This window comes from Aplysia californica, unplaced genomic scaffold (genome assembly GCF_000002075.1).
Source record: "Aplysia californica isolate F4 #8 unplaced genomic scaffold, AplCal3.0 scaffold00485, whole genome shotgun sequence".
NCBI lineage: Eukaryota > Metazoa > Mollusca > Gastropoda > Aplysiida > Aplysiidae > Aplysia > Aplysia californica.
In genome coordinates, this window is record NW_004797755.1 from 74631 (window position 1) to 96081 (window position 21451).

At 38.5% G+C, this 21451-nt stretch overlaps 1 protein-coding gene across 1 annotated transcript in view; it reads left to right on the forward strand.

Moving 5' to 3' along the window:
• LOC101848062 (conserved oligomeric Golgi complex subunit 7) overlaps nt 1–20551 on the forward strand; it is a 30231-nt gene extending 9680 nt beyond the window's left edge. Inside the window, exons 6-23 of the mRNA XM_005105669.3 lie at nt 1550–1639; nt 2079–2147; nt 2516–2551; nt 3200–3320; nt 3905–3987; nt 4565–4825; nt 5852–5906; nt 6203–6336; nt 6758–6832; nt 7603–7668; nt 7912–8047; nt 9032–9143; nt 11605–11708; nt 13059–13189; nt 14229–14312; nt 15334–15448; nt 16237–16368; nt 18233–20551. Coding sequence (XP_005105726.1) covers nt 1550–1639; nt 2079–2147; nt 2516–2551; nt 3200–3320; nt 3905–3987; nt 4565–4825; nt 5852–5906; nt 6203–6336; nt 6758–6832; nt 7603–7668; nt 7912–8047; nt 9032–9143; nt 11605–11708; nt 13059–13189; nt 14229–14312; nt 15334–15448; nt 16237–16368; nt 18233–18399 — 1971 coding nt within the window. The 3' untranslated portion in view covers nt 18400–20551. The remainder of the gene's footprint in view (nt 1–1549; nt 1640–2078; nt 2148–2515; nt 2552–3199; nt 3321–3904; nt 3988–4564; nt 4826–5851; nt 5907–6202; nt 6337–6757; nt 6833–7602; nt 7669–7911; nt 8048–9031; nt 9144–11604; nt 11709–13058; nt 13190–14228; nt 14313–15333; nt 15449–16236; nt 16369–18232) is intronic.
• The last annotated feature ends 900 nt before the right edge of the window (nt 20552–21451 follow it).

A 21451-nucleotide genomic window follows, 5' to 3' on the forward strand; every position in this document is an offset into this window, starting at 1 on the left:
TGACGGCTCGGCTAGGGCAGGAACAACGGACGGCGGCGCTGGAGTCGTCATCACAACGGGGGACCCGTCCAACCCTACCGTTGTCAAGATGTTGAGGGAGAAAGGCACCATATTCACGTGCTCTTTCGAGGAAGAGAGGAGAGCCTTGTAATTGGCCATTGACTGGATTGACAAAGAGTGCGATGCATCCAACTCGGTCGCTATCTTCACCGACAGTCAATCACTGTGCATGGCACTAGTGGGAACATCACCATCCCTCGACCAAATGCGACTACGCATAAATAATGCAATACCTCAACCCACGATTCAGTGGTTCCCTGGTCACTGCGATATCCTCGGCAACGATCTCGCTGACAGTAATGCCAAACTGGCAACAGCGCTGCCGGGTCCAGGCCGCCAAATTACTTATGAAAGTGCGTGCGCCCAGATAAAATTAATTACAAAAGACCCCCTTATATGCCACACACGGACGAAGGAAGTATACAGGGCATTTTCCTTAAAATAAGAGGCTCTTATTATGTCCCGCAGTGACCAGTCATTACTGGCAAAAATCAGGACCGGTCACTTCTCTGGGCTGCGGGCCTACAAAAATAGAATAGACAAAACATCGGACCCAACTTGTCCATTGTGCAGCGAGGAACCCCAAGATTTGGAGCACTGGCTGCAGAGATGCCCCGCCACGGAGGCCCGACGGTGGCATCTCTTCGGGGGGGATTCAGGGAGGTTGGACTGCCTCACCCGCGACCCAAGGGAGGCGGTGGCGAAGAGCACGCTCTTCGGGGCTCCAAACATTTCGAACGGATAGGCTTCCACACACACACACAACAACAATGCGGCTGCCTTCAGTTGGGACCTCAGAAAGGAATGGTTTGTTTTCTTCATCTTGATCAGTCCTGCCAACTTATACGGCCACTTTTCTCCTTGACAATGGGTGGCCGTCTTACACAGGTTCGACTGTACCTTCAAATTCTAGTATCTGTTTTTATTCATGTGCAGGAATAGTGTCTTCGTGTAATCTGTATTTATGCTGGTCTGTTGAAGGGTTTGTATCTAGAACATGGGGGTCATTTTTAAAAATTGATTAAGGAAATGCATGACTAAATTTGTGATGTCGTCTAGGAATAACATGCACGCCCATTCTATTGAAACTTGTGTGTCTTTACTAGTCGGTGGAGAAGTTCTTGATATCCTTTTCTTGATTTTTAATTTGTGCAAATTGTTTCACCAGGGGCTCATTTGTTCATATTTAAATGTAAATAGGCAAAATTAGATTTGAGAATAACTTTCACCCATCTTTTTATTTATTAGTGCTTTTAGTGTCCACTTTATTATGAAATTTTATTCTTTTAGTTTTATTAAGAGTTTTAATGCATTTGCAACACGCATAGGCCATATAAATGCTGAAGATTACAGGTATTTCAAAAGAGTAACAACAAAGAAAATAGGAGTGCTGATTCACACTCACAAAAAAGTCAGCTTTTTTAGCATTCTGTAGAGAAATGAGCATGACTTTTTTCCATTATTTATGGAATAAAAATGGCATTATCAGGTTGAGCAAGACACATCACAGTCAATGCAGTCTCTGCTCAAGTTGGACAGGATCAAATCACGCATGAAGACAACCGCAGATGCTCTGAAGGTACAGTATAAATTATTTTTCCGTTGTTTCACAGGTACAAAATAATCTACTTTAGTGTTGATCTTTGCATCTATAAATACAGTTATGATAATTTGGAAATGCAATTTCTGGCTGTATGAATTGGATGCTCTACTAATTTTGTACAATATTTTCGGGACTTACAATTTGGATTTTAAAAAATAGTTTTAAACATTCTATATTTTGCAAGTATTGACTACAGTTGTATGGAAGTCTATTATCCCTTTATTGCCTTCTATTTTGAAAAGACTTTCTTATTTGCTGTCAGGGTTTTGGTTCAGTATTGTAATATTACCCTCTATGTACATAGTCTTTATATTGATTGGGCCAATGAAATGGAATCGTGATGTAAGGAATGTGTTTATGGATTTATCTGTTTAAGACAGTAATTGACTTTTAATCTCTTTATCATTGGTTTTAGGAAGCTGATAACTGGACAACTCTGAGTGCTGATATGGATGAAGTTTTCCAGTCTCAGAATGTTGATGATGTGAGTGAAATATGTCTTTATATGTGTACCTAGCCCAGATATATTTTTCTTGGTTCTCCTTGAGTTTTTTTTTTTCTCATTGGAGAACATTTGCATAATCATTAGTAAGAAAGAGAATAAGATAGAAAAAAAAAATATTGAGGGTACAGTAGCTGAGGGTGCATAGTTCCTTATGTATGTGTTCATTTGTGGTTTCTTTGATATTGAAATAAGTTTGGGGGGGGGGGGGGGGTTCTTTTGAATAAGAAAGCTCTTTCCTTCTGAAATGATTGTCAGGTGCAAAGAGGTTAGCTAACAATTGTCTGTGCTTAGGATGATGTGTATTGCAGGGATTGAAATGACCCGAGATGTTATTTTTTGTTTTTCAGATCACAGCAAAACTTTCAGGCATGCAGCAGAGTTTGGTATGTGTTTAAAAAAAAATTTTGTGTCGGTCTCCATCGTACATTTTATTAGTTGTGTTTTCACTTTGTATAAATTAAAATTCTTTTAAAATCATTACTGATAGTTAAAAGAAGGTGCCTCTTAAGAATTTACGTAACAGGTAGTGAAAATTAACCCCTTGACTGCTATCCATATATGTACCCCACATGCTGAGGAAAATTCCACCCTGGGCAAGACATCATAGTTACACTATTTCATTGATGTTTGTTCGCTTATTATAAGACACAGATCGGTAAAACTTTTACCAATGCAAAGAGGAATGAAGAGATGAATTCACTCATTGACAAGACTTGCTTAGAACCAGTTATGAAACGCAGGTTTCAGCCATTGTACAGGATGCATTTACTGAGCACTGGGTGGCAGGTTATTGAAGTGTATAAAATATGTCTACAGCGCAGTCAAGGGATGAAAATCTCCACCACCTCTTAATAAGAATTAACTTTGCTATAGCTACAGAGGAAAATATAGTGTGACATTACAGTTAGTGTGTTTGTATGTAAATTAGGATTTTGTTTCAAGTAATATGCTTCTATTTGAGTGAGATAATTTCTGTGTGTGTGCATAGGGTAATTCTGCAATGCCTTCATTGTTTATTATCTTACTTTTAGCACATGCTAGCGGACACCCCTGATTATGTAGACAAATGCCAGCATCTGGAAAAGCTGAAAAATCGACTGGAGGCCTTGCTAAGTCCACAACTCATTGCTGCTTTCAATTCTCAATCATTAGGTACTTGTTTTACATGTATTTTCATTGTTCCTTTTTGTGAAAATAATAGCATTTGTAAAGCATAAACTGTTCTTTAAAGTTTAAGAGTGATATTCAGTTTGTATGTGCAATGGATATATTGTCATGAAGCTTTAATTTCTCCACTGGGTTTGTATGGTTAAAAAAAAATTAAAGTAAAACGCTTACATTGAACTACTTCAGCTGATAATGCAATATTAACATCACGGTCCTCACTCTGATTTACTAACTATAGTGGCCACTGAAGTCTGCCAGGGTTTGAAGTGGGCAATATTGAGGGAGTGCTCATGATTGATTTATAATGCAATTTCCACTGATGGTACATAACTGCATGTACTCTAATCAGTTTCTTTTTTTTTTTTACTAAGTTACTAGACTCATATATGATGCAGATTATATTATATTATATTATATTATATTATATTATATTATATTATATTATATTATATTATATTATACTATATTATATGTCAGTGAAATGTTTGTCCTTTCAACTTGTGTGTATTATTTCAAAGCCACTGTATGAAACTTTCATGACTTAAAATCTGCTTTTCTTTCACCTCCAGAGCAAACTCAAAAGTACACCAAAATATTTGAGAACATCGATCGTCTGCCACAGTTGTACAAATACTACCACAAGTGTCATAAGGTATGTGCGTGCCATTCAGATCCTCACTATTTGTTATGGGGTTGGGTTTTTTTCACCTTTGTGAATTAAACATTTTGGGAAATGAATTGATGCAGAAAACTTTGTGCTTTTTTATAGACTGATGAACATAGGGTAAATAAAATGAACTGAGGAATGCTGCAAGACTTTCTGATGCTGGTTTTTAGGATCTGGTTTGTTTCTCATTTCTTTTTTTATTGAAGATTGTATTGTCATGTTATTTAAATTTGAGGGCCAAATAGATTGGCTAGTTTTAAAATCATGGAATATATGTGTCAGTAACGAGTAAAATGAAAATGTGTGGTCTTTGTAATTTTCATCTCCTTGTCTGTTATTAATGAAGAAATGTGGCAGTTTTCATGTTGATATTTTTATTGTTTTTGATTTCATCATTAATTATGCGTACAAATAACTTTCATGAAACATTTATTTTTCTCCTTGGATGTACAGTTGCCCCTAATTAATGTATACTTCAACAAATTACATTTTGCAAGCCTTGATGGACTTCTGTGGTATAAAAAATATCGCAGGGTTTATTTTTCCCCCCTTTATTCTCCAGAATAACCTACTGCAAATGTGGAAAACCACATGGGAGAGCAACCAGACCAGATCTTCCCTGAGTGACCTGTACGATCTGCTACTGTCCACCTGGCACAACCAGGTCAAATGGTGCTCTCAGGTGTTCAGCGACCCCGTCACTGTTGTCCTTGACCTTCTCAGCCAGACCCTCAATTTCCTGGACCCGTCCCTGCCCACAGTGTTCCAGGTGTTGGTCGGTGAGACGGCCAGTCCTCTTGATACTCTCATCGAGCTGAAAGAGGTGAGTGGTCTGTAAAGGAGGAAGATGTTCCTGGTGTTTGTAGAAGTCAAGCTTTTCTTCCTTTTGGGGAGTCTTCAAAGGTGAAAGACAAATTGTGGGTGAGAGGCTAGTATTTAACGAATTACTTTGTGTATTTATTTACTTTCAAGTTCACTTAAATTGATATTCGGAAAAAATTGCAAGAGTAAGATTGGGTTTTTTTGGTACGTGTTTTACAGCGTTCGCAACTGCATACGGTAAAATGAGTGTGCAGGACACATGAAACGTTTTACGGCTGGTAGGAAATTTTGAATTTTGCTCGGGTGGCGGCCGAAGCTTTCTCTTATCGATTTTAGGATCACCAAGGTGATGTTGTCCATCTTTGGTTCCTTAGGTGCCAGTTCCATCCCTGTGTTATGGATATGTTAGGTATTTTTATGGGTTAAATAAATTATTTTTTATCATTTGATTTTACCAGAAACAATTACCGATTAAATATTTAGAATTATGTGATTTATTGAAAAAGAAATGGTATATTTTTAATAAATCTGTGGGGTAAGTTGAATTTGAGGGCTGTTCTGTTAAAGCGTTATCCGAAAAAATGATTAGAAAAGAGAGTCTTCTCTTTTTTAGAAACTGAATGAAATGCAATAGATCAGGAAGTTGCCGTAATCACAGTACAGCAGCGTTGTTTTAAAAGCATTTTCTCTTGTATGTTTATAAAAATAGAGATAATGATTAGTGTTAAATCAGAAAACTATGGTGACATTTTATTTGTGCAAATGCATTACTGTGTTTTTGTGATAAAATCTAGTTTCTTTCTGCAAGTATCAGTCTGCGGTCAGCTGTTTTTAGGCTCATGGAGAATTTTCCGTATAATTTTTCTCTGTTCCCTAATTGCACTGTTGCAAGTGTTTTTTAAGTAGACCAAATTTTAAAATATTAATTCTATTTCATTTTTAGTTTATGGACTGTGATAAAGTTTACAGGATGATATTCTGTTGTTTAATAAAAATCCCGCGTTCAGCTTGTTGTTCTTCCTTTCAGATTTCAGATAGATGCACCAAAACTTTAGAAAGTGCTGTGGATAGCTACACACAAGGCAAGTCTCATTGCGCTGTGTAAATTATGGAAATATGCAGTATAAATGCCATGTATTATTATTATCATTACTGCATTTAGAAATTCAATTTTCTTTTTAAAATAGAACATGTCATACTTCAAGCTTTAAACAGTTTCAGATGTTTTTCAGATTTAAAATATTTACTTGTTCTGTCACATCATGAAGGAAAAATTAATTATTAAAAGTTTTTAACTACAGGCTCTAAGATGCTGACAGAGATATGATATTTAGATATAGATGTCAAATAATCTCTAATTTTCGTTTTTGCTCATCAGATGTGGGATTTGAACATTCCAAAAGTCTTCAAAATGTGTTGAAAGCTATCTACAGCCCTTACATGACATACACTGGCAAATACAGGGTCTTTGAGGAAGTTGCGCTCACTAAGCACCTAGACACCATAAAGCTGGTAAGTGGCTTCTGGTAATGTCTCTCCACACTGGTCTTATTCAGTTATTTTATGGTCCTGTGGAAAAATAATGTACTAGTTAATGCCTTTTTGTGTTGTTTTTTTACAATGTTTTTCCTATCTTTTATTACTCTGTGAAAAATCAGCTTAGTTCATTGTTCTAATTCCATACTTATTGGAAGCCTGTGCTTGTTTTTTCAAACTTCCAGTCATTTTCAGTTGACCCCCCCTCCCCCCCAAAAAAAAGAAAAGAAAAAGAGAAGACTGCTGGCAGCATTCTGTTTGTATAAGAAATGGCAGGTTGTTTGCTGAAGAAGAACTAAAAGAAACACATGATGCCACTATAACTTATTTAGTCTATGATGTTATTGCTACCTATTTATTTAGTCTTGGATTTATCTAAACGTTCTGCTCTCCTCAGGATCACATGGAAGTCATTGACACGGTGCAGCTGCTGTCGGAATCTGTAGCCAAGTTGTTTACTGGTGCTCAAGAGGTAAGTGTTCAGAGAGGAGGTCACGGGCCACTGCTGTTCCCTGACAGGCGTTTTGTTGTTGCACACTGAAAATCCGAGTTCGATTCTTGTCAGGGGAGAATTTTTATCAAGTACCTGTCTTGGTGTTTCTGCTAGGATGTTGTCTCCCTCTCGGTTTGGGTTGGACATGATAAGTGGGGTCGAAGCCCACCTCTTCAATTATCCTTTTTGTTGTGATGTAGGCATAAAAACACTTGTATTTAAAAAAACAACAACAATAAACGGAGAGGAAATCAGGAAGTACATAGGAGGAAATTGTACTCTATGAGCTCTCTCTTACTTTGTTTCTGTGTAGTGGCACCCTGAAAGAGCTACATTCTAATTTGGTTTTTGTACTTTTTGTTTCTTGCAATGTTTAGTTATTTAAAAGTTATGATAATGTATTAAATTTTTATCGTGCATTGGCTGCATTTAATATGCTTATGTAGTCGGTTATTTTAAGATAAATGAAAGAGTCAAGAAAATAAAAATGCTGATAAAGTTAAAAAATGATGCCCTATTGTGTCATGAATGTCTCAGTATTTGCACTTGTGATGATTTTGTCTGTGAGTATATTAACACAATAGCTATTTTTTTTTTACCCCGACAAGGTTTTTGTCCTAAGACATTATATCTTTGAGCTTATTTGGTGTGTTCCATCAAAGTTATGTTTTTAGGCCTTTTTGAACCCATTCAGTAAATGGATAAATGAGCTACTCGTGTCTGTTCAAGTAAAATTTTTATCTCCTCAGGCAAATGAAAGATGTCAAAAGTTGACCAATGGCCTTTGTTACCTGGGCTTGTTGAGTGCATACAAGGTGAGTGTTAACAATGTTTTTGTTAAGGTTTATCTACCACAATCAAACAAGAGATGGGTTATTACATTTAGTATCATAACATTTATGTGCACAGAGTTCTGTTAGACCCTTGCAGGACATTTCAACTTACCGGATTTCCATGGTGACCAAAACAATAACACAATCAAAAAAGCATTCCTCCCTTCCCCTTCCCTCTAAATGGGGTTACTCTATATTTATTGAATTTTATTTGTGCATCACCAGACATACTTTGTGGCATACTCAAGAGAGTTTCGAAGAGTGTTGGTCAACATCAGAGAAAAGTGTCGGACAGCGAGCAGGTCTGATTCAGAAGACTGGTCAGATTTCCAAAATTCACTCAGAATTATCCAGACTTGTGGTAAGTTTAAACTTGACAGCATGTATTCATATAATGTTGTGAATGCAAAAGCTTGTAAATGCTGATGAAAGAGCATCTTGTTACAAACATGTTACATTTCTTTGGTTTTTATCGTGCCTTCTTGTGTTGTAATTGAGTTATTGGAAATAAAACTGTTTGTCACTTACTTTGAGTATCCTGTTTGATATCAATATCGTAAAGATATTCGTTCTTTTGCATGATTCAATGGAGGTGAAAAGTTCAGAACAGTTTTAGTCTTCTATACATTTAATATTTGAGCTGTTTGACTAATATTGACTTACATTCATATTCAGTCTTGAATGGTATAAGGGAGGAGCTTGGCTAGTGATCAAGAAAAAAAACCTAGATGAACAGAAATGAAGAAAGAAAAGTGAGATCATATTCATCAAAGTTGTATTTAACAGCATGATCGACTTACCACACTTGGACGAATGAGGACACTGTTTTAAATGTCAAACGAAGCACCATATCTCATGTGTCATTTTTGAAAGTTTGATACATTTTTCTTTGTTAATAGTGTCAATTTTCTTTGATAGTGTTTGTGCTTGTACAAATCTGTTTTCATAATTCCTAGTGCATCTCTCAGTTTATTTGTGGGTGGTTGGCGGGTGCTTTGGTGTGGTTTGCTTCTTTTTTCCTATCAAACATTTATCGTCCGTGTCTCCCCTTTTTCTTTTTTATGTTTGTTACTCTCTTTTAACACCTCTAATCTTCTGGCGCTCATATGACCTTATGCTGTTGCGAGTGCCGTAAAACCTTTACTAGAAGTAAAACAGTTTATTTGTCTCTTTTAGTTTCCTACGTTGAGTAAAGGCCATATACGGCTTCTTCTTTACTCTGCCATTGTCCCAAACTGATGCTTGCAACGTACAACTGTTATTGTACAGACTGGCCATAAACTACAAGTCAGCTAGTATAAAGAGTGAAGTTTAGAACATTTCTGACTGTCTCTATTTTGTTCAGGCAATTTGCTGATGCAGATCGAGGATTTGGACACCGTGGTGGCGAGCAGCATCTTGCACTGTCTGGGCCCTCTGGTCACTTGCCACTCCCCGACCAAGGATGGGGGCAGCCAGTAAGTTATGTCTCTATAAACTAGTGCTTGCCAACCTGGGCGATGTTATGGGGAGTGCGAAAATTTTAGCTTCTTACGGGGGACGAAAGTGGGTATTAGCAATTGAAAGGTTAACACACACACACACTGCTGTAAACTAGAGAGGTGCAGGCCTGCCTTGCTGGGCTGCTCTACTAGAGCTGAAGACTGCTAACAACCTCTAAGGTGAAAATACCTTAACTCACTCAATCCCGGGAGTTCCCGAAATTGTACCCAGAAACCGGTCATTTTAGCACTTATGTAAGGGCCCACTAGTAACCATAAATAACTTCCAATTGCTTTGAAATTTGGCACAAAGTCCTACCTAAGATGGGCCTTTAGACATACCAAATTTCAAGTATGTAGCTTTAGTAGTTTTGCTTTGGGGTGCTGTACAAATTTGGCATTTTTGGAGGCTTGTTATTTTTTTTCATGGCCGAGTGGGCAAGAGTAAGCCTACATTGATATTCAAATTATATGCTTGTGAGTGTCTAGATCTATATTGTAGATCATGTATAGTAAAGAATACTTTCCTGAACAAAAAAATGTAGGCTATGTGTGAGAAAGGCAGAGAGAATCGATTGCGAGACATGCTCAGCTGAGCAGTGTGAACAAACGTGCTGAAAGTGCCTACATATAAACTGCGATTTCTCCGTGTGTAATGACAGTAGAAACAGAATTCCAGCACCCCTCTAGGCAGAATTGGCGAGGGAAATAATAAATTTACCTTATATATAACTTGAGGCCGTTTTCGAAACGGAAAAACTAGGATACGGAACAAAACTATAGAATCGAGTTCTCTCTCTCTTCTGGCGCTGTGGCTTCATAAACGGTCAGCGATGCCGACAGCATGCAGGAACTCAACACTCGCCCGGGGGTCCTTAAAAAGTACTGATAGTGGGTTACTGAAATGTCCCAGCAGACGGGTTCTAGCACAATAGCTGGCGGGACATCTCAGAAACACATGGTCCATAGTTTCGTCCTCCTCCTTGCAGGCTCGACAGGACGGATCTGGGTTGTCCGCTGGCACAATTTTGTGGAGATATGATCTCAGCTTGGGCGATTTTCCACCAGTTCTCATTTGGGAGAGAAGCCGGCGGTCGGTGGATGACGGCTTTAGCTGTCGAGAAATCTATTGGCGTGTCAATCTGGGTAAGCGCTGTTGCTTCTTTGGCGATGCTGTCAACTTCCTCGTTCCCAGCCAGTCCAGCGTGGCCTGGAATCCACTGTAAGTGGATGGAACATTCAGAGCGTTGACAGAGGGTGTGCAGATGTTGCCAGATTGAGCAGGCCACCTTTTCCGATTGGTTGATAGGGCCGTATGAGAGGCGCATGACTGCTGACCTAGAATCAGTGTATACATGGATGCGTACACTGTTCGGAAGGCTGCCTGCTGTATGTAGTGCCACAAGCGTGTCAAGCGCTGTGTCAAGAGCTACAATTTCGGCCCTGTAGCTGGAACAATACCGGCCCGCAGGTACACGTTGGTCAGGTTTGGTATCACCGGTCTTGATCAGTAGTCCACTTCCTCCATACTCAGTACCCTGCTTAGCTGAACCGTCAGTCCAGACTTCTACATCGGGCAGGGGGAGCGATCGAAATGTAGCCTCTGCTGCTGCTTTCCTGACAGCTGGTTCATTAGCACGCTTGCAGTCGACGACAAGATCGGTGCTAAAAGTCACGTTGTATGATGCAGCCTTCCACGGTTATAGAATCGAATTATCTCGGTCATGGAATTGAACGCAGCCCGCGAGCTGACCGAGATATCTCGGTCACGGGATTGAGTAAGTTAATCAAAGTGAATTATTGCGTCTGTCCAAAGTGATATTTATAGCTACCTGAAATACAAAACCTTAAACTCTGACTGAAAAAGGAGTCATGAACATGACCTGGTAAGTTGTAGACAGGGGCAACTCCTGTTGCCTTCCTTGATGCTGAGCAAGGGAATACAGTGGAATAAAAACAGAAAGGTCGTGATGAAAAAGGATTTTAGAATGTGAGGAAAGGGTTTTCTGTGGATGAAAATAAAACACAAGTGCAAGTGGATAAGAGATGATGATGCAGACATTGTATGACAAGTACTGATGCATTATAACTGAAGGAGGCAATTTGACAAAAGGAGCGGAGAATAGTTGTCAAGCTGTGAAAAAGAGTTGGAAGAAATAGTGCTTTCATATCCAAAAAAGACAAGGAAGTGCGGATGGCTGCAATTTTTAATAGGTGAATGTCATTCCACTGCAGCAGGATAAACACATACCTGGTGCTCAGGCTTTAGTTTGTCTGTATTTCTGAGTATTTGACTTGTAAGATGAAAGTAAAATTTTGTTTCTGATTTTGGGGTCTTTTTTTAAGCATACATTTGTCTCTTTATAGCGCCTTAATTCTTCTGTATGATTCATGCTTCTGAAATGCGTAATTATTGTCCTCATAAAATTATTCACAGCATTTCATCTGGATGTCACAACTACCAGTTTCAAGCTTCACTGTTTTTGACTTCCCAGTCAGAAATTGAAGCTTTGGAAAGTATGGTTCACAAGCTGGAGGAAGGTAATGATGTGGTGTTAGCTGTTGTTAGAGATTGTTCTGTAAGATGGGTCGCTCTAACATTTAAACTAAAAAAAAAAAAAAAAAAAAGATTTCCTCAACAGTGGTGGAAGCAGCATCTATTAAAATGTTAGGGGTAGCCTTTCTTATATTCAAAGAGTAGGAGAGAAATAAAGGGGAACGTCTTCTTTAATTTCCGTGGTAACATCTATTTAACTGCACATAGAAAGTGAAGGGCCGCATGGACCATCAATGAATAAGATACAAAAAGGATTACAGGTTTTTAAGTGAAATGTTATAGAATTCTTAGAATAAGTTGAATTAGAAAATAAACAAAAAAGAAGGTAAGAGGAATAGGTAGAGAAACGCCAACACTCCTCCAGAACTTGATGAAACTGAGACTGAACTTCTTTGTGCATATTAAATGCCATGATTCACCTGAGAAACATAGTCTGGAAGCAAAGGTAGAAGACAAGAGGGGAAGGGGGAGACCCAACAAAAGATGGGAACAGGGCATAGAAACTAAGCTTGTTATCAAAACAACTCAGGCAAGCAGATGACAAATATCAAAGTGTTTTATTGCAATGTTAGTACAAGAAGCGTGATAATTTGTGGCTGCTGTTGGTGGAGTGCGGAAGGCAAGGCAGTTTCTGTCTCATAATGAATACCAGGATTCTGTTTAGATTCATAAGTGAATTCCTAGTCAGAAGGAAATGGAGAAAATAGTTTGTTATTGTAGGTGAAAGTATGAAAGGGATTGAGTCCTTAGCTAAGGCTGTTCTTTTGAAAGTTTGTTCTTTTATTGCCTCATTTCTCTCTTGCCCTTTTTAACTCCCAGTGGAGCACAGGCCATCAACAACATAACTCCAGCGAAGCCTGTCCTGAGCATCCTTTTCTATCTGTTTCCTCGGTGATGAAGGTCCTCCATCTTCCAGAACTGGTGGTCGTGTTGTTTTTGCTGTTGATGTTTTTGTAGCTGCTTTTTGTTTTACGGGAAAGGGCTGCTAATCCTTTGCCCAACCGACCTTAGTCGCCTTCTACGACATGCGCGGTACGGATACAGTGGTCCTATTCTTTGCTCCCCTGTCTCTTGGACAGAGCCCCGAGAACCACACATGTGATGCCCTCATTTAGCACCTTCTTTCTAGTTTAAGGCATTTTTACACCTCCCTAATGCTTTCCATGCATGGAAGTCTTTATGTGTACACATGTACACATTTTTTCATGTCTTATATGGTCTGCCCCTTATGCTTCTTTTTGCTGAACAGCAATTATTCTACTCTGTTCCCAATGGAATGCTACAAATATCGTGCTAACTAGCAATATTTATCTCTCTCTTGTGTGTGTGACTAGGTGAGAGCCCTCCAGTGTTTGCCGAGATCACAACTGACCTTAGCAAGCTGAGTGGAGAGGTGCACAAGTTTGCTTTTGAGATTGTGTTCAGTCAGCTCAAGACCTACCTCAATGGTGTGTCCATCATGGAGGTGAGTTGTATATGGTGTATGGTATCAATTTAATTCCTCTGTAAATAATTAAAGTTTTATTGGGAGGCAGGAACTATGGATTTAATGCTTGGCTCCAACAGGACAGAGATAAATTGGGGTGGGGGGGAGGTCCATAGGCTTCCTTACCAGCCTGAAATCGTAAACGCATCTTCTTGTGTGATTCTTTGAAACCATTTTATGTGTGATGCTTCACTAAAAACTACTATGTCCAGGATTTTTATATGCATTTTAATTGGGGGGAGGGGGATAGGATCCCAAGAATTTATTCTTTGCTAGAAAGTACTTGGTATGCAAAAAAAGTAGTGCAAGATGTAATCGCCCGGAAAGGTACGATGACTTTGAGAAAAATAGAAGTTCCTCCTTGTGTTTTCAAATATTCACATTTTAAAAAAAAATTTAATGGAAGAGAAAAAAAGATTATACTGGCTCTCTAGTATGTCCCTGATATTGATTACTTTCATGCATTGTCCTTTTGCTGGAAGATGAAGTATGATATAAATCTGTTTGACTGATTCTCTTTTGGAAACTAATCGACAGTGAGCTTGCATCAACTCTGTGGCATCAGTTATAACTTTGTAGCTCTGCATCAATACACACAATTACAAATATATAAATGCACAAACTCACAAATACACCAATGCACTCTCACACACACACACACACACACACACACACACACACACACACACACACACACACACATACACGCACACACACACTCACACACACAACTCATGCTCACACACACTCACACACAACTCATGCTCACACTCCCACATACAGACACACACACCACACGACACTCATACTCCTACACAACACACATACACACACACATGACATACACACACATACCAATGCTTATTTAGCACCCTCAAGCACACCCATATGGTCCATTCATGGACATGATGCACAGAGTGAACACATGACATAAAGAATATAAAAGGGATCACAATTTCTTCTGATGAAAATAAATATATTATCTAAGTAAAGCTGATGATATGCTGTTCTCTCTCAGATCTGGACCTCTCAGAGCGCTGGGGGTGCCATGACATCTGATCTGCCAACATTCAGCCTCTCTCCACAAGAGTACATTACTAAAGTAAGTATAAATGTGAGGTGTGCAGACAAAATGAGTTACTTCTCGGATTTTAGCCTTGTGGAAATTGATACATCAACTTTCATCGGAGGAGTTGGTGCAATTTGTAAATATGGAAGAATAACAGACATAGTAGACCTGAAGAAAATGGCATCAAGTGAAAACTGTAAATCTGACCTCGTGTCCATTTTCGGCCAATATCTCCTTTCTTGGTTTACGAGAAGTAACTCATTTTGTCTGCACACCTCACTCAAATTGATTGCTCAGTGTAAGACTCCGTCTAACGTCACTTTTCAAAATGGCATAAAGCAGAGTTTTACTCGACGCAAGAGAAATGTCTTTGTGAGGACCTTTCTCTCAATGTCGTGACTCAAACTATGTATCCCAAGAATTAGGTCAGACACTTCTTGTATCTAAAAATCGTGTTATTCACAACCACAATATCAAGTGATGATACTATAATAAATAAAAAGAACACTGGTCTCAAAGTTTGAGCCTTTCTTAAAGATAATAAGAAAGAAACACCCCCTCCCCCCACCTTCAATAAAAAGAATGTTTGACCTAATTTGGCTGACGAACAATTTGAAACAGACATTGATAATTTAATGTTTATCTTGTGTAATATTCAATGAAAGTTGCTTGCTATTGTTTCCTGTCTCCAGCTGAAAATAGTGTTGGTTGGCAGGGTGGAAAAAGTCCTCAAGACTCAAAACACACAAGGGCACAGACACACACAGGCACATACACACTCACACACACACTCACACACACACACACACACACACACACACACACACACACACGCCCACACACACACACACACTCTCACTACCTCGCCCCCAGGCATACCCTTCTATAACACAAACAATCATTTCCTCACGCTTCCAGTAAGAAATTGAAAATGTTGGTTCCCTTGTTTAACACCCAATCAAATCCCTAATTGAACAGTACACTATATTTGGATTTATGATCTTTTTGCTTTGAAATTGATAGGTTCTTTTTTTTTTTCCCCACACACCTACAGGTGGGTCAGTACCTGATGACACTGCCCCAGCACCTGGACCCTTTCACCTTACAGGAGAGTCCAGCTCTCATCACCGCGTTGAAGCATGGGCGACTGCCATACACTAATCACCAAGGTTGGTATACTCACTTTGAAGGTTTTACGTCATGCTCACTGCAGTGAATACTGAAATGACTTTTGAACTGTTTTTACCTTCTTTGAAATGTCACATTTTTCATTCCACATGATAATATGCATTTTGACATGTAACTTCTGGTTTTATGCCCTAATAATTGTCTGGAATTTTAAAAGTCGTGTTTGCTATTTTCTCTGGCAATTGTTGGCTTAGAGCCAAAAGTGTATATATCCACTATCATTCAAAAGCCAAAAATATGAAAATTTAGGTTTCCAGATTACATTTCATCTTCTCTGTAAATATCAAACCAATCTGCAATGTGATTTTACTACAATTACATCTACAGTTTACACTATGCAGCAAAAATCCATTTTTCTCAAAACAAAGAATTTGGAAGAAGCACAGGTTTTTTTTTACGAAGTTAGCCTTAGAAAAGTACACATATTCTTACTGAAGGTAAACTTATTATTTTTGATTCACTAATCCAAGTCTGTATAGATCCAGTCCAAGGTTACAGAGTTACCCACGTCAGAGGTAGTCTGTGTGTAGTTGGCGGGTGCTCTGATGTGGTTTGCTCCTTCTTTCCTATAAAAAATATATCTTCTTTGTCTCTCTTCCTTCTTTTTTGTTTGTTACTCTCTTGTAATACCTCTAATCTTCGGCACTTTTATGGCCTTATTATGTTGCAAGTGTCGTAAAACTCTTACTAAAACTTAAAAAAGAGGTAGTCATGGTCTAAACACTTGTTCTGATTCAGCAATATGATCTGAAACTGTTTTTGCTTTCAGAACTTCCGGAGCACTTGGCAGACATCTGGCTGGAGTCCGTTGCCATGGGAACCATGCATACCTACACAGAGGAAATCCTGAAAATTCCTTACGCAACACCACATGGTTGCAAGCAACTTATTACAGACATTGGTGAGTCTAAGTACTGTCATTTAGTACAAATAAAAGAGGTGTGTATAGCATTGTCATGAGCATTTGTCGACTGTGGCTGAAGGATTAGCAGGGTCCCCACCAGGTCGGGAAATCAGGAAAAACTTGGGAATTTTGAGATGGGTTGGGAGGTCGGGAAAAAGTCAGGAATTTTGTGATGGGTCGGTAAGTCGGGAAAGGATAGGGCCTGTGTAATGTGTAGCTATCTAGACTGTATGGTTGATGAATCCTGAAGAGGAAACGTAATTGAACCGCTGTGACGGAAGTGTATGTGTGACACCGAGGCTCGATCGGGAAGAATCAAGATCTACCTTCGCTTTCGTTACCGCCAATAAATTTTCCGGAAATAGTCTGATACTACTGATAGATAACGCAACATTTGTAACATGCAGGTTATGCATTATGAACGCTGTGTCGCCTTGAAAATAAATCAATATTAAAAATTGCCCTCTGCTGTCGCTTTCTGGGGAAAAAAAAAGAAAAAGAACTTATACAAGCGTCTTGACAGGTTCGCCCTCGTGAGCGGTCAATGAACCTGTGAGTACCGGCGGTCTGAGCGCTGTAAAGTATAGGATTCTTTTAAAAGATACACTCGTGGAAGGGGATGGGGGGGGGGGGGGGGGGGCTGAAGGCAACGCTAGCGGACAAAAACTGAACTTGGAAGCAAATTTTTAGCATTTTGATAACTACTTTAGAGCTCTCTGCAAAGCGCACGTTGGTGCAGGCCTTGTGTGGAATCGGGATCCGTCATGACTTGTTATTGATCTAAAGTGTTCGCGTTTCATTGGATGGGGTGATTGTAATTTATATCTATATTTTAGCCTTCTGTTCAAGATTGGCAGATTTTCAGTGTCACTGCATCTTGCCCTCCCTCAATTCTTACACCTCTCACACTGAATAGGTGTACTTGAGCCATTCTAGTTATTACTAATATTAATCTTCTTTGAGTTGCAGCAATGGTTTTTGTCTTCACATTTATTATATGAATCACGACACCCAGACTGGTTATTGACAGTCAATATTCTGGTTCCAGGTCTTTTCTCAGGCTCAAAACAGGATTCATTTTTTACATAGGGCCTATAGTTTGTTATGTTGGCTAATATTATGAAGGGAAAATATAAATAAGTAAGAAAAGACTGAAATACCAAAGTCTCTCAAGATCCCAGTGCCACACTGACATGTTGTTGACTGGATATAATGTACCTACATGTGTGTGTGTGTGTGTGTATTCACAGACATACATGTATTATATTAGATATAAATGGAGCACACGCTTTCATTGTTGTGTAACATGTTCCTGGAAAATGGATGAGGCCCCTCCCTTGGAAAATTGAGAAGCTGGGTTGGCAGTCACCCAGTATTATTGTCATCTATTTTTTGAAGACTATACTACAAAATGTACATTTACATTCATTTATAGACATTTTGACTTTTTATCATTGATAGCTTGGATTTTCTGAGGATCATTCGTGACGCGCAGCGGCCTGATTTTTCCCTCGAATTGGGGTCTTGAAAAAAATTTGGGAGTCTTGAAAAATTTTTCCAGGATTTGGTGGGGACCCTGGATTAGAGATGTATGTTCATTTCATTTTTTCCAAGTGTAGTGTATATTTTTTTAAAGTTACTATCATTTCCACCCTTTTCACTGTATGACTCTGGAAATTTACTCTCTTGTATTTCAAGGACCTAATACTTTGCAAGGAGTTGCATTCAGGTCTTGGGATTTATTAGTTACTTATAATAGCATGCTCTGACACTGCTGTATGAAGTGCTCTTGAAATATCAAGCGGAAACGGCTTAACTAAATCAGAAAAGTTAAGATATTTTCTTTTAATCTGTTCTACAGATTATTTGTGTAATGTGTTGGAAGATTTGGGTCTGAAGGCCTCTGAGACCATGACGCACATCCAGACCCTCCTGCAGGTCAAGCCAGAGGAGTTTGCAGACACAGCCGAACTGTTACCGCAGAGGGTGTCCCACACAGTGGGCAACCTACGTGGTATACAAGTCTAATGTGGACAGGAAATGAGAAAGGATGTTATGACAGTGGTTAATCAATGTAGTATATTAGTCTAATGTGGATGGGAAATGAGAGAGAATGTTGTGAGAACACTGCTTCTGATGCACTTTTTGGGGGGATCAAGCGTTTGTGCCTTTTTCAAACTAGGTTTTTTATAAAGATAATATTAATATGTACTAAAATTCAAGTAATGTAACTAGAGCCAAGGTAATTGTTTACTTAAGAGGTTAGTGTCACCTGAGAACAAACTTTTATGAGATTTAAAAATTGATTCCGAGAACTATCAGTCACATATGTTCAGGTCATGGAACCTCAACAGAGGGCACCCTAATAAAGTCTTATAACTGGTCCGTGAACTGTGATGGAGATACAGTGTTGTGCACAGAACAGTACAGCCAAATATGTCGCTCTTCAGACTAGCTCTTGAAATATTATTGCATAAATAGGCTTAGACTTTTACCAGTATATTGCTTTGTCTTGTATGAACTGTAAACAATTTATAAAAATGTCTGAACAGGAAGTGATTGTGCCCAAGGATGTGAAGATTATATAGACTTTACAACAAAAGTGTGCATTTGAACTGGTGTGCTTTTTCTCAACTTGCTGCCATGGTTCTATGATTAAATCAATGTTAGTAATGAACGGTTTTAAGATGTTGAAAATTGCTTGTGTTTATATTTGTTTTGTGCAATTAATAATGTGCAAATGCATGCATGTGCAGACAAGTTTGTGTGCATGGCACATTTGTAAGATATATTTGTGAAATATCGAGGTTTTTTATGTGTGTGTGTATGTGAATGTGTGTGTGAGAGAGAAAGAGAGAGAGAGAGAGAAAGAGCGAGAGAGTAAAGATGTGTATTTCTTATACATATTACTTTATTTGAAAATTGGATAGAATAAAAATCATTTGCCATGTTATTTAAAGTATGCTTCAAAGTTTTTGTAAAGTATGCTGTGCAGTACTGCACTATATTTGTTATGCAAGAGAGCCTATCTGCCCTTTTTAATTAGGTAGTCTCTCTGCAAAGTGAGAATGGAATTGATGAACATAACTACAAACATACATATTATATTTGTATACATGTAAATACCACGTTAATCAACAGCAGCTGCCTGTATCATACTGAATAGATGCTGCAGGAGGCTTTTGTGATATGGGTGCAAAATTTGAATGTGAGCAAGTTTTGTGATGATGTTATTTTTTTTATTTATTGTGGTAAAATTGTATAAAGACTTTATTTTGTTAGAATGTAAGTAATCTGTTGTGGGAAAATCATATATGAATCTATCTTGTTAGGATGTTATTCCTTTCAATGAACTGACTTTGAACTCTCTTCTTCTGCATGATTTTGTGTTTTCCTTTTGATGAGCAGATTTTTTTGTGATGACCTTGTGTTGTGCATTTCAAATGAGGATTTTAAGTAAAAGCCTGATAACACGAACTGCACGGGACTAGAGAATTTCTTTGTGTTTAGCAGCTTACACATTAAAGTTCCAAGGCATAGAAGAAAGAGGGGAAAAATCTGGGGATTTGAAATCCTGTGTTAACAGGAATTTTGTGTTAGTTAAACAAAGTCTACTGTAAATACAGGACTGGTAAAACTGACACAGAAGTTTCTTTAATTTCTTGTTCTTGTACATGATAAATTTTTGATTAAATTTGTATGAGTTTGCAAAGTTTTGAGAGAGGGGATGGAGGATATCTCTGCTAGTACTAGAAGCTGTTCTTCATTAAATTTGAATAAAGACTCCAACCGTTGGGTGAAGTAGTATGAACCTGTGTGTTTGTAACTTTTAAGCAGTCCTCAGTGAGGATTTTTGCATTGTGATGGCTTGTGTCATTGATTATTCATTCTTAATTTTGGTCTCATCCTATGCATTGTATGGAAATGATTTGCTAAACTTTCAAGTATTCAAACCTTGAAGTCAAAGACAATCTTCAACCTTACACTGAAGTTGGTGAATTGGTACACATGGCTAACATGTCAGTTTCAACTTTTATATCAAATGAGAACACTCCTTGTGTGAGACACTTGTCATCATATTAAATCTGAATTGGTCTTTCCGCATATATGGCTCAAGTAGTTGGTTTAATGTTTGTGTTATAATCTGTCAAGAGGGAATAAAATTATTGTTATGAACATTTTAAAGCGTTGCAGACTTTCTCTTTATGTGATGCAGAGAGAGAGAAAGAAAGAGAGACAGACTGATGGAAAGAGAGAGAGAGAGAGACAGACAGACAGAAAGAGAGAGAGAGATTATATATTTGTACAAATGTTAGAAAAGAAGTGCTGAGAAGAGGAAAACATAAAACAAAGCTAACAAAAGAAGGAGAAAAAAGTAGACTGCTGAATAAAAATTGTTGTTGTTGCGAGAGTTAAGGCCTTGTAAATCACGGAGCTGATGAAGAGATAAGGATAAAAGCTAAGGAAAGAGACAAACTTTTTGATTATACTGTACAGTCGACTACAAAAATGAGTTGATGTAGTTGGGAGAGTGAAAGAAAGATCAACTCATCTGAGGTTCACGTTGGGAAGTGTAAGTGTAAAGAAGAAGAGGTGTTGGGACCAGAGAAAAAGATCAACATTGCAGCAGATCAACTCAAACAAATGGAGTAAACTGTATACAGTGTATATAATTATAATTTGTCATTAGTATCTAAATAAATTATCTTTACTTTATAGGTGAGCTGGATCTTTCTACACTGTCCGGGGCCAACTGGGCTGTCAATGAATGCTAATGTATCTCTTGAAACTGAGACTGTAACGTACTGACAACCCATCCGAAAAACCACATTCTGTGTGGCAAAAAGAAGGTGTGATTATTGTTTGTTTCAGGAAGCAACATCCCTGCACTCCGGACATGTCCATTGATGCTCTGTGCTCTCTCCAAAATGTTGCCGAGGGTCCTTCTACTGATTGTGCCAGTGCACATCTGGTTTAACGTTCTTCTGTTCTTTCCTGCAAGGATGCCAGATTTTCCGCTTCCTTTTTTTATTCCCAAAAGCATCATCCTCTCCACTGGCCTCTGCCTCCCTATCTTCCT